Source organism: Canis lupus, chromosome 10 (genome assembly GCF_003254725.2).
Source record: "Canis lupus dingo isolate Sandy chromosome 10, ASM325472v2, whole genome shotgun sequence".
Taxonomy (NCBI): domain Eukaryota; kingdom Metazoa; phylum Chordata; class Mammalia; order Carnivora; family Canidae; genus Canis; species Canis lupus.
This window is the reverse complement of record NC_064252.1, coordinates 34,076,310-34,094,890: the sequence shown is the minus strand read 5'-3', so window position 1 is coordinate 34,094,890 and position 18,581 is coordinate 34,076,310. Positions and strand designations below refer to the sequence as shown.

The 18,581-nt window shown below is 34.9% G+C and overlaps 1 protein-coding gene across 1 annotated transcript in view; it reads left to right on the top strand.

Moving 5' to 3' along the window:
* Positions 1-18,581, top strand: part of WASHC4 (WASH complex subunit 4) — a 53,937-nt gene that overhangs the window by 16,774 nt on the left and 18,582 nt on the right. The window contains exons 14-22 of the mRNA XM_025462153.3: positions 4,038-4,164; positions 8,680-8,805; positions 12,188-12,295; positions 13,018-13,164; positions 13,287-13,366; positions 14,524-14,629; positions 15,200-15,316; positions 17,241-17,409; positions 17,932-18,086. Of these exons, the coding sequence (XP_025317938.1) occupies positions 4,038-4,164; positions 8,680-8,805; positions 12,188-12,295; positions 13,018-13,164; positions 13,287-13,366; positions 14,524-14,629; positions 15,200-15,316; positions 17,241-17,409; positions 17,932-18,086 (1,135 nt within the window). The remainder of the gene's footprint in view (positions 1-4,037; positions 4,165-8,679; positions 8,806-12,187; positions 12,296-13,017; positions 13,165-13,286; positions 13,367-14,523; positions 14,630-15,199; positions 15,317-17,240; positions 17,410-17,931; positions 18,087-18,581) is intronic.

Sequence of the window (18,581 nt, the reverse complement as noted above, 5' to 3'; positions counted from 1 at the left end):
CTGTGATTAAAATCTTTGAAAAATGACAGTTACTTAGTTCAGGCAGGATTACAGCAGAGATTTCAGAGCTCTCTCATACATTTTAAAACAACTGAGAAGGGAAAAAGACATAGTTTGGATTTAAGGAATTGAATTCAATAAGATGGAGAGACAGGGGTTAGGTTTAGTAGCAGTAATTAAAAGATAGGGATATTTTGATTATCAGAAGCTTACTCTTTTACAGTGTGATGCAGTTACTAAAAATGCCAATACATACTTGTATTACATTAAAACTATACTAGGATAATGGAAACTGGTAGTTATAATATCTAGGACATGTGAATTGGTAGTTTCACTGAATTTTTATTGGTTAGATCATACTTGGTATTTGGTGGTGTTACATTATAGAGAGGAACACAGAATGCAGCAACCCTAAATGATGTTGATTAGGGTATGTCAAAGACCTGACAGCCATGCCCTTTGAAGAATCTCTACATTGTTTGGCCTTTAAAAGGAAAATCTGAGGAATGATGTGGTGAGCTCCTTAAATATTTGAAGGACATTCTGATTGAAGAGGAAACAGATTTGATCTCTGTGGCTTCAGAAGGTCAACCAGAACCAAAAGATGAAGATGATATAATAATAGTCACCAGCATTATCAAGCTCTTTGTAGCAGGCATTATGCTAAAGGCTTTACACTTTGTCTTATGCAAACCTTGCAACAGTCCTCTTATGTGGAAAATAATAAAGGTCACAACTAAATATTAACCTGGTCCTTTCTGTAAGCCAATAACTAAACTCTTCCAGCGACTTTTCATATATCATCTTTTTTAATCATCAGAGAATCCTATGAGGCACATACTTTATTATGGTCATTTTATAGATGAGAAAATTGAAGTACAGAGATTAGATTAAACTTATCCAGATTTAAACAACTGGTAGGTGGCAGAGCTGAACAGTCCTAACTCTGGAGCACAAGCTCTTAATGGCTACTCTTTAGTACTATTTTTATCCTATTTTTAGATAAGGAAAATGAGGCTTAGAGAAATGAACTTTGCCAGGTCACACAGCTAAGCACATGTCAGAGAAGGCATGCAGACCTGTACCAATCCTGTAGAGCGTCTGCAACAGGGTTGTGAAGACTGCTCTGGGAGGTAATGTGCTCTTTCCCTAGAGCTGTGTAGGTGGACTGTAGATGACTAGTAGTCCAAGGTGTAGGAAGGGAGGCTTATCAGGTGGAAGATTGAATAAATTGACTTTCAAAGACACCTCCTCCCACAACATGATAACATTTTGTGTTTCTATATTCTTTGATTCCAAAGATACATAGGCACCATCAGGCTCCAGGGAGCTAAAGGGGATAGTGCCTTTTTCATTCTCCTTGGAATTCTCCTTAAGAAACCTAAAATTCACTCTACTGAAATGAAACCCAGAAGAGGAGAGACAGTGTGATCAGCATGAGTTTTGTCTAATGTTTTTTCCAGTCACACTCCGAGTTCAGTAACTAAGTAAGAAAGAAGCAGTGGGGGACGGTTTCCTTATTCCTACACTACACAGTAGACTACCTGTCCAAGTGCCCCAGTCACAGTCTTGACTGAAGTCCAAGGTTTTTAGGTTGCTGCATTTTCTTTTCATTCACACCACTTTGATACTGGAAATACTGACTTTTCAGGATAGAGGTATGAACCTTCATTTCAAACCTGTGTTGACACTGTTACATGTTTTATATTGAGAGAGGAGATTTTTTTTTCGTTAGTCTTTTTCCTGTTTGTACTTTAAAATAAGGCTGGCCATCTGACAGACCCTTGGATATTTTTGGACTCTATTAACTTTTTAAAACTTGAAGCATTTACATTTTTACAAATTCACAAGAGACGAAGATTGGTGTCTGGATGTGGGAGTGATGAGTGGTGTTAACAGCAAATCTCCGCTTTATCCTGCATGGTCCAATCTAAAACTGACTGCCTTTGACTGATGTATTAGCCGCCTTCAATAATGTTCATGGTTTGATTACTGTCAGGGAGCGCTTCATGATCTCTAGACCTCTTGCTTCTGTCCTTGCTTATGACCTTTCTGTTCCCTCCTATATATTTTATTCCTGCTGAATACCGATCATAGCCTCTTCAGAAGTGGAGGCATTGCCCTAGGTACCTTACTCATTCTCTGTGTTCCACACTTTTAAATCAAATAATCCACAAGTCAGAAAACCCATAAATCAAATAATGTTAGCATCATTTGAGGCAAAGCCAAAAGTACAACTATTGGTGTCATTTGTTTAATGGAGTCCTGGCTCAGCAGAAATTTTTCTGAGATTTGATGCTAGGGTTTCATCTCCTTAAAACACAGTTATTAAAAAATTTGGTGTAATCCCTCTTTAGGCCGAGTTCTTGAGACTATCAGACTGTTTGGCAGTATGACTGGCACTAACCAGTGTGGGATTCTGGTCTCAATCAAGTGAGTCTCTTCAGTCTCTTGCCCTAAGAGCTATCCTCTAGCTGATTCTGACTGGCAATAATGGGATGTTTCGTTTGTTTTTTTTTTTTGAGATTTATTTATTTCTCTTAGAGAGAGTGAGAGCTCAAGTAGGGGTAGGGGTAGAGGCAGAGGGAGTGAGAATCCTCAAGCAGACTCCCCAATGAGTGCAGAGCCTGATGCCAGGCTGGATCCCAAAACCTTGAGATCATGACCTGAGCTGAAATCAAGTCAGGCCTCTTAGCCAGCTGAGCCACCCAGGTGACCTGAAGGAGATTTTTAAATACAGTTGGTAATGTTAGTTCCCACAAAGGGGAATTGTTCATTTTTTTCACACTAAATCTGTAAAATAAAAAATACATATATTAATCAGCTTCTGGGCTAAAAGTTCCCATCTTGAGCAATTTGGCATTCATTTATGGAGTGATTTAGTGTTTGTGACTGGCCTGCAGAGGAGAATTATATTATCAATTTAGTCTTTCCTATATAGGAAAGCTTCCTAGATTTGGGCTTATATCTTGGTTTGGCTATGTACCAGTTGTATGATCTTGGGCACATTTCGTAACTTTTTGATGTATCAATTTTCTCTTCTGTAAATTGGAGATCTTAATACCTATCTCATAAGGTTAACGTGAGGACTAAACGAGTTACTTTGTGTTACGTTGTGCTTAAAACAGTGGCTGGCATACAGTAAGCGTTCTATAAATGCAGCTTTTATGTTCAGATTCTGACCACTTTGTCTCTCATTCTGGCTCAAGTTGTAATCTCCTTCTGCATTATCACAGTAGCTTCCTATGTGGTTTTCCTGCTATTACCCTTGTCCCCTTTATAGTTTATTTTTAACATTTCAGTCAAGATAATATTGGTCCTCTTCAGAGTTAGGTTACTTTGCTCAGATCCTTTGGTGACTTTCATTGAAGTCCTTGCTACAAGGTCTTACACAAATCCTGTTATGTCCTCCACCTTTCCCAATCCTCCCCACCACCCTCTACTTCTCTAATTTCCTTTTGTGTTCTCTTACCTGCTCTCTGACCTCCAGCTGAACTGACTTTGTTATTACTTGAACATACTAGACATACTTCCTATTTTAGAGCCTTTGCATTTGTTATTTACCTTCCTACGATTCTCTTCTCATATATTTACATGGATTACTCATTCATCTTCAAATCTTGGCTCAAAATAATCTTTTCATTGAGCTTGCTTTGATCACTGTATTTAAAATTGTGCCTGCCACTCACGTCTCTCTTTTCCCTGCTGCATTTTTTTCCATAGCATATATCATCTAATGTCTTACTGATTTTAATTATTGGTTTCTTTGTTATACAGCTGTTCTTTCTAGAATGTAAGCTTCATTATGGCAGGGATTTTTATTCATTTTGTTTACTGCTAACTTTTGTTTTTAGTACTGAGAAACAGTGCATTCTGTAAACATTTGTTGAGTAAATTATATATGTATGTAGGATGTCTATAGTTTGAAAACCAGAAAGGTGACTGCTGCAAGGAAATATTTTATCCCAATCAGTTCAAAGAAATGGAAGTAAATTTTCTTTCCTGTGCTGAGTAACTGCAATATTTTCCTTTGTTAGAGATGTACAGTCTTACTACGTCTTTGTGAGCTCATGGATGATGAAAATGGAATCTATTTTATCTAAAGAGCAGAAAATGGATAAATTTGCTGAAGACCTCACCAATAGATGTAATGTTTTTATACAGGTAGTTGCATCTTCTTACTTAGAATATTTTGGGGGTCATTTCTTTGTTAATCCAATGTATAGAAATTACACTTTGAAAAAAACTGGATAGGATAGGTTATGTTTTTGTTTTTAAAAACTGAAATTGATTATGTTTGGATCTGTGTAACTTATTAATTTAGATATTCTAATTACATACATTTATATTCCCTTCAAAGCATGACTTTTTTTGCTGTATCCATGTTTCAATATGTTGCATTTCCATTATCCTTTAGTTCAAGATATTTAAGAAATTTTATTGTGACTTCTTTTTTGGTCTTTGAGTTGTTTTGAAAGATATTTTTTAATTTCTAAAGATATGAGGATTTCCTAGTTATTTTTTTATTATTGATTTCTAGAAATACTAAAATAATTTTGGTATTTTGAAATTTGAGATTCACATTATGGTCAGCTTTCATAAACAGTTCATGTACATTTGAAAAGAATATGTAACTTGTATTTGTTGGTTGTAGTGTTCTGTATATGTCAAGTAGGTCATATTTGTTAATGATTTTGTCTGGATATTATATCAGTTATTGAGAGAATTGGGTTAGAATCTCCCACTGGCATTGTGGATTTGTTTTTCCTTTGTCAGTTTTTATTTTATATAGTTCGAGACCAAGGGAGTGCATAAAATTGAGAATTTTGCTATATCTTTCTGATGAATTGAACCTTTTATCATTATAAAATTATCATAGGAAAATTATTATTATCCTTATCATAGGTCTTGTATGTGTGACAGTAACAGGTATACCAATTTTCTTTTAGTTAAGGTCTACATGGTATGTCCTGTTTTTGATCCTTTTACTTACAACCTGTTTGGCTCCTTTTATTTATTTTATTTATTTAAGATTTTATGTTTTATTAAAGATTTATTTTAGGGAGAGAGAGCACATGAGCAGGAGGGGCAGAGGGAGAGAAAAATCTCAAGCAGACCCCACACAGCATGGGAGCCAGTCATGGAGCTCAGTCTCATGACCCTGAGATCGTGACCTGAGCTGAAACTGAAAGTCAGATGCTCAACCAACTACGTCACCCAGGCGCCCCTAAAGATTTTTTTATTTATTAGAGAGAGAGAGGGAGTGCATGAGCTGGGGTCGGGGGCAGGAAGTAGCAGACTCTCTGCTGAGCAGGAAGCCCAATGTGGGGCTCAATCCTGAGCCAAAGGCAGCCGCTTAACCAACTGAGCCACTCAGGTATCCTGGCTCCTTACATTTAATGTCTGTGTCCTGAAAGCAGCATAAGTTTCCCCAGTTTGATCTTTCTTTTTTCATTATTTTTTAAAATATTTATTATTTTAGAGAGAGGCTATGCAGGGGGGAGGAGAACAGAGGGAGAGGGATAGACAGACTCTGTGCTGAGTGCAGAGCCCATTGTGGAGCCCGATCTCAACCCTGAGATCATGACCTGAGCTGAAACCAGGAGAGTTAGACTCTTAACCAACTGAGTCACCCAGGCACCCCTTTTTGTTACCTTTTTGTCATTGCTGATGTATTTGGATTTAAACTAGCATCTGACTGATTGCTTTCTGTTTGTTTGACTTGTTCTTTTGAATGATTTCATCATTTTATTTCTCTCACTATTAGGTTTTAAATTCTATATTCTTTTACTGTTTTTTAGTGGTTACTGTGAGGATTTAAGATGCATCATTTAACCTTCAACTCCAAAATAAATGAGTAGTTTTATCCCTTTCACCTCTGCTGCTATTTATTTTGATTCCATGTATTAAACTTCACAAGGTATTATTATTATTGCTGCTGTTGTTTTTTATAGTTAGGGTCCATTTAGATTTACCCACATATTTGTTTTGTTGCTTTTCATCCTTCCTGCATCTCTTTATTCTTCTGTTTGTGGAATACCTGTTAATATTTCATTTAAAATGTCTTTCTGTTGATGAATTATCACCATTTTTTGTCTAGATATATCTAATTTCAACTTCATTTTGGAAGGTAGTTTTGCTACATTCAGAATTATGGGTTAGCAGGATCCTTCACCTCCCTCCTCCCTTATTGTCTTCTGGCTTCCTTTATTTATTTATTTTTTGAGAAGTCAGTTGTCAGTTTTGTTGCTTTTCTCAATGTGAGTCTTTCTCTAATTGCTTGTAAGGTTTACTTTTTGGGTTTTAGCAATATTATTTTGAGGTACCTAGATGTAGTTTTCTTTGTGTCAGTACTGCTTGGGATTTATAGAGCTTCTGGAATTTCTCAGCCATCAACTCTTCAAGTACTATTTCTGTTTTATTATCACTCTCTCTCCTAATTTTCTCTTCAGCTATGTCTAATCTACTGTTTAGCTTATCTGCTGAATTCTTAATTTTAATTATTTTACTTTTCAGCTTTTTTTAATAGCTTCTTTTTATGAATAAGTTTTCATTTCCTTCAGTGTACTCAGCATAATTATTTTGAAGTTGCCAATAATTTCATTATCTGGATATTTCTGTTACCTGTTTTTTTCTTGGGTTTTGGATATGTCTTTTTGTATGCCTGGTTATTTTTTAATGTATGGCACATTGTATATGAAACCTATGGCTGTAATTTGAAGATCTGGATATTGTTTCTTTTTCTCCAGAGAGAATTTAATAATCTTTGCCTCCAATATACAGCTAGTCTAGGACAATTAGCAACCCAGATCACCTCAACCCAGTCATGGATTGAGATGATTTGAAGTGGGACCTAAATCTTATGATGGCTATTTTTTGAGTTCACCCTTACTTGTCAGGGGGTAGTTTTTCAGGATCCCAATCCAGAATGTAGGTTTACAAGACTTCTGTCCCTCTTTGATGGGCCATGAACTCCTATTTTTATTCCCCTTTCCTTTCAGTGTGAGGTGTTTAAAGATAATGTTTGGTTTCTGTCTTTTTTCTCTTTTGGAATGGGGCAGATGCCTCTTAAGGGGAAAGCAGCCACAAAAGCCAAGCTTACTTCTCTGAGTTTCTGTCTTCTAGATTTTGGCTTTATATTTCCTTACCTTCTTGGTAGTTCTTTGATGCCTTCTAAAAGATTAAAAAAAAATGTTTTGCCCAGATTTGCTAGTTGATCTTTGTAGGAAGATTGGTCCAGATTATTTATTCTACCATTAACAGAAACAGAGCTAGACCTCTTCCGTCCCCATTTAGATTTTTAAAAGACATCATTCATATGTATCTCTCACAAATTATTGACCATCTGGGAATGGTGTGATAGATATCACCCCATGAGTTCTTTCTCCTTCCTTTCCCCTCAAAAAAGAAACTCCTTTTTTCTCCCTGCCTTAGAGTTACAGTTTTGCTGTTTGTTGTTTCTGTTTTTTAACTTTTTGTGGTACTGCACTGCAGCAGAGTCTGGTGTAATAGTCCTGTAGCTGACAAGATAAGACTTGAGGCTCTTTCTTTGTGTATGCCCCAAGCTTTGGTTTTATTGTCTGTTACTTTTCTCAGGATACTACCTTCCCTCTCATTTCTTATTCTTTAATTTAGCACATCTCTTTATCACAGAGTTATTATTACTTCAGAGAAACTCCCTGTCCCACCCACATTGACTGTCACTCCTTTGCTGAGTCACTGTTAACACCGATGGGGAGAGTACTCTCTCTCTCTCACAGCAGAGGAAAAGAATAGAAATTGAGCATCACTAGTGTGTAGCTTCTGCCACAGCTCCTTGGATATATCCACAGTAGTGTAGTTTAGGTTCATCTCTAAACTGTATGTGTATTTTTTTTTGGTCCTTTATATACCCAAAGAATTTCTGTTACTATATATGTTTGTGTTTCTGGATCTAACTGAAAATATATCTGAGAGATCATATCCTTTTCCCTGTTTTCTTATTCCATCCCATTTCCCTGGGTTTACTAGCACTCAGTATTTTTTAATCTCACAAGACCTGTATTCTTCCTTTGTGAATCGAAGGGTAGGAGAGAATCTGTTCTTATTGGGCTAGAAGGAGATAAAGTCTGATTAGCACCAACATAGGCAGGGTACATGGTAGCAGATAGACAGTGGTGATTGCCCTAGGTGAAAGGAAAGGGGGAATTGCCTTGGAAGTGAAAAATACCTTTTGATATGTGTACTGGCCAGAGAGCAGCTTTCCTCATTTTTCACTTCTCCTTCCTTGAATTCTTAGCTTTTGTCTGCAGCAGATAAGAGTCTTTATATTCGTGTCTGGCAGGTAAGATAAGGATGAATGGATATATTCTTGAGATTCAGATTATTTCCTTGAAGGGTATGTTTGTTTGTATAAAGGAAGATTCTTTAACTGTGATTATGTATCATAATTTCAGCAGTACTGAACTTACGGTATTTAATAGGTTACATACACTTTTAAGAATTGTTTTGAAACTTTACCATCATGTATATATTGTATGAGGAAACGTGTTTAAAAATCTTAAAAACAGACTTTAAAATGAACTTTACAAACAATAGTTATTGACAAGCCAAGCCATAATTATTGTTACATAGAGAATGAAATATTGAAGAAATGAAACTTTTTCTTGCAATTATAATCAATGTTTTATTTTTTTATAGGGCTTCTTGTATGCATACAGTATTAGTACCATTATTAAAACCACAATGAATCTCTACATGTCAATGCAAAAGCCAATGACCAAAACCTCGGTTAAGGCATTATGCAGACTTGTTGAACTTCTCAAGGTAGGTTCAAAATTATTTTATTTGCCATTATAATTGAGAATTGTGCTTAAATTAAGGTGGTCTTGTAATATTTGACTTCTCAATTATGAAAATAAAAAAATTGTGGGAAAGTGTACTTATCTCTCAGTTGGCTAAGGAAACTAGCCATTGAAAGAAATTCCTGATTAACTTCTTATGAATGGCCAATATATTTAAACTTTATTAAAAATTAGCATGTAGTGAGAGAGAGAAGAAGGCAAGTGAAAAGGTTAGCTTAAGTATTAGTAAAGTTTTACTTATTGAAGTTTTAAGCGTGTTGACTGAATTACAAAAAAGAATATGGCCTGGCACAGAAATTGACACAGAGATCAGTGGCACAAAATGTTCCCAGAAATAAACTCACAATTACATGGTCAATTATGACAAAGGAGGCAAGAATATACAGTGGGGTAATAGTCTCTCTCTCTCTCTTTTTTTTTTTTTTTTAAAGATTTTATTTATTTATTCATGAGAGACAGAGAGAGAGGCAGGCTCCATGTAGGGAGCCTGATGCGGGACTCAATCCTGGGACTCCAGGATCATGCCCTGGGCCAAAGGCAGGCGCTAATCTGCTGAGCCACCCAGGGATCCCCGGGAAATAGTCTCTTTAATAAATCGTGCTGGGAATACTCGACAGCTACAGGTAGAGCATGAAACTGGACCACTTTCTGATGCCATGTACAAAAATAAATGTGAAATGGATTAAAGACCTAAATATGAGACCTGAAACTATAAAAATCCTAGAAGAGAGCACAGACAGTAATTTCTCTGACATCAGCCATAGCATTTTTCTAGATAGTCTCCCAAGGCAAGGGAAACAAAAGCAAAAATAAACTATTGAGACTACATCAAAATAAAAAGCTTTTGCACAGCAAAGGAAACCATCAAGAAAACAAAAGACGATGTACCAAATGGGGGAAGACATTTGCAAATGATACATCCAGTAAGGGGTTAATATCTAAAATATATAAGGAACTTCTACAACTCAATCATTATCATCATCATCATCTAATTAAAACATGGACAAAGGACCAAGGAGACATTTCTCCAGAGAAGACATACAGATGGTCAACAGACACTTGAAAAGATCCTTACTATCACTTGTCAGGAAAATCCAAATCACAAGCACAATGAGATCTCCCCCTTGCACCAGTTAGAATGGCTAATATCAAAATGACGAGAAATAACAAGAGGTGGTGGGGATGTGGAGAAAAAGGAACCTTCATGCATTGTTGGTAGGAATGTAAATTGGTATAGGCACTGTGGAAAACAGTATGGAGATACCTCAAAAAGTTAAAAATATAAATACCATATGATCCAGTAATTCCACTACCAGGTATTTGCCCAAAGAAAATGAAAACACTAACTCGAAAAGATATTTACACCCCTTATGTTTATTGTAGCATTATTTACAAGAGCCAAGGTATAGAAACAACCTAAGTGTCCATCAGTAGATAAACAGGTAAAGAAGATGTGGTATATATGTCATAGATTACACAGCTGTAAAAAAAAGGGTGAGATTGTGCCATTGGAGACAACATGCATGAACTTAAAGGGCATTATGCTAAGTGAAATAAGATAGATGGAAAGATAAATACTGTATAATTCCACTCATAAGTGGAGTCTAAACAACAACAAATGAATAAACGAAAATCAGAATCAGATCTATAAGTATAGGAAACAAACTGATGATTGCCAGCTGTGGGGTCGGGGCATGGAGGGTAGGATAAAATGGGTGCAGGGGAGAAGGCGATACAGGCTTCCAGTTATGGAATGAGTAAGTCAAAGGAATAAAAGGCAAATCATAAAGAATACAGGCAGTGATAATGAAATAGAAATGTAATGGGATAGTTGGTAGCTACACTTACGGTGAACATAGCATAATGTATAAACTTGTCAAATCTCTAGGTTGTATGCCTGAAACTAACATTGTGTATCAACTTAAGGAAAAAAAAGACATTATTTGTCCATTTGATAGTGTTCAAATGCCCATGAGGCTGGTCAACATGAGGCTAATTATTTTGTAATTTAGAGAAAATACTGTGACCTTGTGATTTAATACTTCTGGAAATATAAAGCTCCTTAGGATGCTCTCTTTAAAAAAAAAACCCCTTGTAGGCGGGAGAACTCCACTTAACCTTTTGTAAAAATTGAAAATATGCTAGCAAATTTCTGCTAATGCCTTTAGATTGCTTCGGAAATAAATTTTTGGAGATTTTTAGCATTTTTTTCCTTTAAGATATGTTATTATATTTTTTTGTGAACTATAAGTACAGAAATGTATGTATATGTATGTATATGCATATGTATTTAATAAACATTTTTTTAAAAAGACTAGACACTTAAAAACCCATCCCATTTAAGAAATACTATTTTCACAAACCCCCTACTGTCCCTTTGTGATTACTCTTATCCCACTCCCTCAGAGGAAACCACTGTCCTGAATTTTATGCTTCCCATTCTGTTGTTTTTCATTTTAGTTTACCAGATATGGGTGAATCTGTAAGCCATTCGTTCTTGAAGTTTATATTAATGAAGTGATACTTCTTGTATTTTTGACTTACCTTTTTTTCAAACTCAGGATTTTATATTTGAACATGTTGCGATGAGTAGCTGTCCTTCATTCATTTTCATGGCTATGTAGCTTTCCTGTGGATGGACCTTTGGGTGGTTTCCAGTTGTTGCTATTATAAACAGTGTTGCTATTCTTGCATATGTTTCTTGGTGTAATTGTGCAGGAGTTTTTCTGAGGTGTTATGGGTCTATTGGAGGACTGCTGGTTGTGTGTGATGTCCATGTTTAGCTTTTCAAGAGGATGCCACATTGTTTCCTATAGTTGTTCTATGTCAGTTTAGATACCTCCCCAGTGGACTAGACTTCCTGTGGTTACCTAACTGGCCAACGTTGGTATTATCTGGCTTTTTTTTGGGTGGGAGGTAAATTATTTTATTTGTGGTATTTACTTCACTGATTGTTGACAGTAATGTCTTTTTCAAGTGTTTTATTAACTGTGTTTTTTCTTTTGTGAAAAGTCAGTTCTTTTGTTCAGTTTTCTGTTAAATTATTTTAAAAATATTTAAATTATCTTTAAAAAAATTTCATTCATTCATTCTGAGTACTTAAACCCTCATGTGTGGCAGGTATTTTCTCATGCTTCAGCTTGCCTTTTTATTTTTTTAATAGTGGCTTTTGATGAACAGAAATTCTTAAATTTTAATGTAGTCAAGTTTACAATCTTACCCTATCTGATGGTGATTTTGGATCTCATTTACAAATTCGTTACCTAACCCAAGGTCTTAAAGATATTCTATAATTTGCCTAAAAGTTTTAAGCTGATTTTCACATTACTTGTGGTTCTTTTTAGGCAATAGAGCATATGTTTTACAGAAGAAGCATGGTTGTGGCTGATTCGGTTTCACATATAACACAGCACCTTCAACATCAGGCTCTTAATTCTATTTCTGTGGCCAAGGTATGCAGTTTATTGTATATTCAGCATAATTATTTTTTGTTTGCTCTTCTGTTGTTTTAGATACTTACGCTGTTCCTTCAAACATAATAATTCTTGGCTCTTCTGTGGTATTTTATGATTGTTATTTAGAACAATCAGGGTTATCTTAACTCTGAACTTGCAGCATGCACTCCTCTATTAAAAAGTGACATTGCATATAATTTTAAAATATTCCTCTTTCTTTGGGATGCCTGGGTGGCTCAGCGGTTGAGCATCTGCCTTCGGTTCAGGGCATGATCCCAGGATCCGGGGTCAAGTCCCACATTGGGCTCCCTGCGAGGAACCTGCTTCTCCCTCTGCCTATGTCTCTGCCTTTCTCTCTCTTGGTCTCTCATGAATAAATAAATAAATCTTTAAAAAAATTCCTCTTTTTTTAAAGAAATAATTCCCTTATTAAAAAATACGGAAATTTTAGAATGGGGCCTATACTGCTCTCTTGAATTGCCTCTCAAAAAGCCTACTATGGAAATTTAAAAATATGCTTAATACATTTACTGTCTCTAACAGCATTAAATGACAATGTTAAGAAGTGTAAAGCACATAACAGAAGAAGCTGAACAGGGAAAGTGTTTGTCTAAAATTGCATCTTGGAAAAGATTACCCCAAAGTTTTTCTTCTGAGTCTTTGTTACTGCTTCAGAAATAAATCTGTTATTTCTTGTTTTCTCTCCTTTTATCTTTTAGAAAAGAGTAATTTCTGACAAAAAATATAGTGAACAGCGTCTTGATGTGCTCTCTGCTTTAGTTTTGGCTGAAAACACTCTAAATGGACCAAGCACAAGGCAACGGAGACTTATTGTTTCTTTGGCACTAAGTGTTGGCACACAAATGGTAAGTGTATTGCTACTATGGAGGGAAAATGAGATCTGAGATTTCACAATTCTCTTGTTACTGACCCAAGAAGCCTGTCCTTACTTTGCAACTTCTCTGTCATTTTTTCTCCTTCCTGAAAGAAAACATTTAAAGATGAAGAACTCTTTCCACTCCAAGTAGTCATGAAAAAGCTGGATCTTATCACTGAGCTTAGAGAAAGGTAAGTAGGGATATGTAATGATACTTCAAAGATAAGGCTGATAGAAACATCAGTTTTCTGTTTAGCATGCAAAAGAAGAAGAAATATAACTTAGAGAGACCATTAGTTCCTCCTTGTCACTCCTCCTCTAGCATGACCAAAATGAGCTAGTGACGAGGGAGCATATTTCTTCAGCTTCACTCCTACAGTAAGGAGGTGGCTTTTGGAAGCACTCTTGTGAGAATCTGTCATGCCAGCCCTGATGCACAGTGATTGCTGTGATCCTCCACTAGCCTTGTGGGCTTTTAAAATTGCTGTTTTATAACAAGGTTTCATCAATCTATAAGAGACTTCGAGTTTCGTGTCACATGTCACATTCTGTAATTTTATTTTGACATATGAATTGGAAGTCACTAAAATGAATTCTTTTTTGGAAGTGTTGTGACTTTATTATTTTCCTTTTATTTAGGAAGCAGTATGTTTCTTGAAGGGAAAATGAGTCTTCTGAGTTTTGATTCTCAGGTGAATTAAGGTTATAGTATAGTTTTATGTTTAATGTTTAAAACTTAATGTTTTAACTTCTATAAAACTTACTATTTTTGTTCTGAGAAGCTGAGACTTTTGTAGTTAGTAGCACTTAACTTTCTATCTTTGGAAGAAATAGCCGCCTTCATTACAAGATATTTAATGATCATTTTGTTGTCCCAAAATGGCATGAAATAGTCACTTGGCAAAGATTATAGACAGGTTAAGTGTAACTGGGTTTTTGTTTTTTGTTTTGTTTTGTTCACAATTTTTTAAAAAGGTTCTGCTTTTCCACCTTGAGACGGGTAAAATGGCATGTGTGTTGCAAGTGTTGTAAGTTCAGTCATATCAAATAATATTGAAAAGTTTAAACTATTTATAAGTTATGTGTATTTTTCAAGTATGCTTTAGAATTAAAGCATCTGTGCAGAATTCCGACTATTAGATATTGGAGTGTTTTGTTATCCTTGTTCAATCTGAAAAATATTATTTTGTGGCTTTCTCTGTACTAATATTGGGTTAAGTGATACAGGGAATACGGAAGTAAGATTGAGCTCTTACCATTATGGTAAGATGATGGTCCTTTCATTATTTTGGGGGCAGGGAGGAGGTACTTCAATTTTGCTACCACTAATTACTACTTTATATTGTAGAGTCCAAACACAGTGTGACTGTTGTTTTTTATACTGGCATCGAGCTGTCTTCCCAATTTATTTAGATGACGTATATGAACATGCTGTTGATGCAGCCAGATTACACGTAAGTGAAGAATAATGTAAAAAATAGTCCATCATTTTTAGTTATTGTACAAACCATTCTAATTAGTCTTAAATACAATCATTTGACTTAATCATTTTAAAATTTACTGCTAATGTTTTTACAATGCTACTATGTTTAATAGGCATTTAACCTGTAGTTAAATTTGATATTAATTTTAATCTATTTAACTTTTTTACTCATATTCCTAATCATTCTCATTTCACTTGATTTTAGTTTATGTCACAATAGTTTGGCGTTTACTTGTCAGCAAGGTATATATTATTCAGGTCTTTATGTTTCTTTATGGAAGTAAGTATTTGAATGCTCAAGACAAGAAAGGATAAGTGAATGTCAATTTTTTTTTTTTTTTACGTATTCACTTTAGAGAGTAAAATCTGGCTCATCTTGTTTAGGAAAGTAAGACAGTTATGTGAAAAAAAAAACCCTTCAGATTGAGATTTTGTCTTTAAAGATAAACTTTTGTGATACTTCTTTTTTTCCCCCTTGTGATATTTCTTAATTAGAGCTCTGGTTTTTCTAAATTCATGAACATTCTAATTTTCCTCTTAGTACATGTTCAGTGCTTTACGAGACTGTGTACCTGCCATGATGCATGCAAGGCATTTAGAGTCCTATGAAATACTTCTGGATTGCTATGACAAAGAAATTATGGAAATTTTAAACGAGGTAACATCATATTCGGGATTGCATTCCAAATACATGTTTTAAGTTTTTCAGTGTTTGGGAAAACCTGGATTGAAGCAGGCTTTCATTTACACATATATTCATTTTTTATATAAGTAATAATATAAATTATTTATAAATCACTGTCTAGAACAAAGGATCTCTTTTTAGTTATAGTATCACTATTTTGCTAAATTGGTCTGTAATTTCTAATTTTCTTTTTTAATATTTTTTTAAATTTGAGAGCACACACAGGTAGGGGGATGGAGAGTGACAAGCAAACTTTTAGTGTGGAGCCTCACTGGAGCCAAAATCAAGAGTGGATGCTCAACTGAGCTGCCAGGGGCCCCCAATTCCTAATTTTTATATAAAAATTCAGACAAGAATTTGGGAAATTTTTTTCACTTTAGTAAATAGTAGACTTGAATTTAAAATTCTGTTTATTAGAAGAATAAAAATGCAAAATTGGTTTGAATATTGAGTGCTACTAGTGGGGTAATGCAGTTATTGCAACTTAACTACCAATATTTTATTGAGTTATTTGCAGAGCTACTGACTAAAATTTACTGTTCATTTAAATTTCCTAAATTTAAAAGATTTACTTGTGTTACAAATAATTCAAATGCAGTGTAGTATATGCCTTCTTATTTTAATGGAATGCGTATTATAAACACTGATACCTTTAAATTTTCATCTAGCAATATTATATGGAAGGAGAGATTAAAAACAAGTAAACTTCACAATGTAAACCATATTCAGGTTTGACAAATTGAAAAATTTTGTATAATTTCTTGTATTAACTATTCTTATTTAAAAATAACATACATGTAATTAGAACATGTGTAATTAGAACTTCATGATAGACCAGAAAAGATCAATTTTATTTTACAGTGAATTTTATGATTTTTTAAAAAATGATTATTATAAGGAAGTGAAGCTTGTAATAACCTTTAAGATTTTATTTTTTTATTTGATAACAGAGGGAGCAGCAGAGGGAAAGGGAAAGAGAGGATCCCAAGCAGACTTCCTGCTGAGCATGGAGCCCACAGTGGCACTCCATCCAATGACCTTGAGATCACTACCCAAGCTGAAATCAAGAGTCAAATGCCCAACTGACTGAGCTATCCAGGCACCCATATAAGGAAGCTTTTTAAAAATGTCTTCTGGTAGTTTTCAGGGCATTTCCATTTTTGTTACTGGTTTCCATAAATATTATATTGCATATTCATATTCCTTTTAATTAAGTCATCAGACATTAGCTTTTGAAGTTCTTCTCAAGGGTTTAAGTATTATTGAAAATAGAAACTTAGAATTTATTTACCTGCTCCCTGGTCAAAAAATCATTTGTTTAAAGTGGAGAACAGGGGTGCCTGCCTGGCTCAGTCAGTAAAGTGTGTAACTTGATCTTGGGGCTTTGGGTTCAAGCCCCACATTTGGAGTAGAGATTACTGAAAATCTTTATTACTTTTTTTAATGATTTTATTATTTATTTGACAGAGATAGCATGAGCACAAGCAGGGAGAGTGGCAGAGGGAGAGGGAAAAGCAGACTCCCTGCTGAGCAGGGAGCCCAATGCAGGGCTGGATACCAGGATCCTGGGATCATGACCTGACCCAAAGGCAGACACTTAACCGACTGAGCCACCCAGGTGCCCCACTTAAAAATCTTCAAAAAAATAAAATAAAATGAAGGACAAAGTAATTTTCACTTTGTCAATAAAAGTAGTATTTTACCATAGCTTATTTAGACTCTTTAACCAGATTGACAGATTTTTTTCATCATTGCACTGATTATAAAGCTAATGGTCAAAGCATAGATGCCTTAGTGGAATAATGCAATTAGAGTATCATTTTATTTTTTGTTTTTTTTGTTTTGTTTTGTTTTTTGAGTATCATTTTGAAAAATTAAAGTATTCTTTTGTAAATAGCATTTACTGGACAAATTATGCAAGGAAATAGAGAAGGATCTGCGACTTTCTGTGCACACTCATTTAAAGCTGGATGACCGAAACCCTTTCAAAGTTGGCATGAAAGACCTGGCCCTTTTTTTCTCTTTGAATCCAATTCGATTTTTCAATCGTTTTATTGACATTCGAGGTGAGTGTTCTGCTTTCCTTCTTAAAATCATACTCTATGTCTGTTTGCCCTTAACTATTAAAAAACAAAACTCTGAGGATATTTTTGTTACTCATTTATTCTTTAATTCCTTTTTGTTTTTATTTTCTTCTAGTGCTTTATTTATTCATTCATTCATTCATTTATTCATTTATTTATTTATTTTTAGTACCTTATTTTATTTTTTATTTTTTATTTTTTTTTAATTTTTATTTATTTATGATAGTCACACACAGAGAGAGAGAGGCAGAGACATAGGCAGAGGGAGAAGCAGGCTCCATGCACTGGGAGCCCGACGTGGGATTCGATCCCGGATCTCCAGGATCGCGCCCTGAGCCAAAGGCAGGCGCTAAACCACTGCGCCACCCAGGGATCCCTTAGTACCTTATTTTAAAGGAAGAAATTTAATGTTCAAAGACAAGTTGTTTCCATAAGTTTCATTTCTCTTCCTTTTCTACTTTTTCATGAATCAAAACATTTTTTATTTTTTGTTTTTTTTGGTAGCTTATGTAACTCACTACCTAGACAAGACCTTCTACAATTTAACAACAGTAGCTCTTCATGATTGGGCCACTTACAGTGAAATGAGAAATTTAGCTACCCAGCGTTATGGATTGGTTATGACAGAAGCTCATCTTCCTAGTCAGACTTTGGAACAGGTACAGTATAAAGTGTTTCTCGTGTAGTGTATTTGTAGCATAATAGTGTTTCTCTGAGTAGTCTATTTTTTTTTTTTACTTTATTTAGCATATGTTTACATCTCAAGAAAATATTTGCTATAAAAATGATATGCTTGACAAGAATAGAAAATTAGATGGTGCTAATTTTCTTCATGAGTAATTTACCATAAGCTTTCTGTTTATAGTTTGCCTTTTGTTGAACATCTGAAATCTGCATAGATTTAGATGTAGTGTTTCAGAAACATTGGTCTAGTGAGGTGACTTGTGCAGAATTGTAAAAAGTTTAATCAAGATCATAGCTAAAGATTTTAAACCTAGATATATAACCTTTAATGTTTTAGGAAGAAATAGTTAAATGTATATATTATAAATATATTCTTAAAATGATAACTGCCTGGAAGCATTTAATTTTGCTAATTCAGTGAGCTAATTTACAATTGGCAGTATCTCGAGTGCAAAAGTTTATGTTTTCAG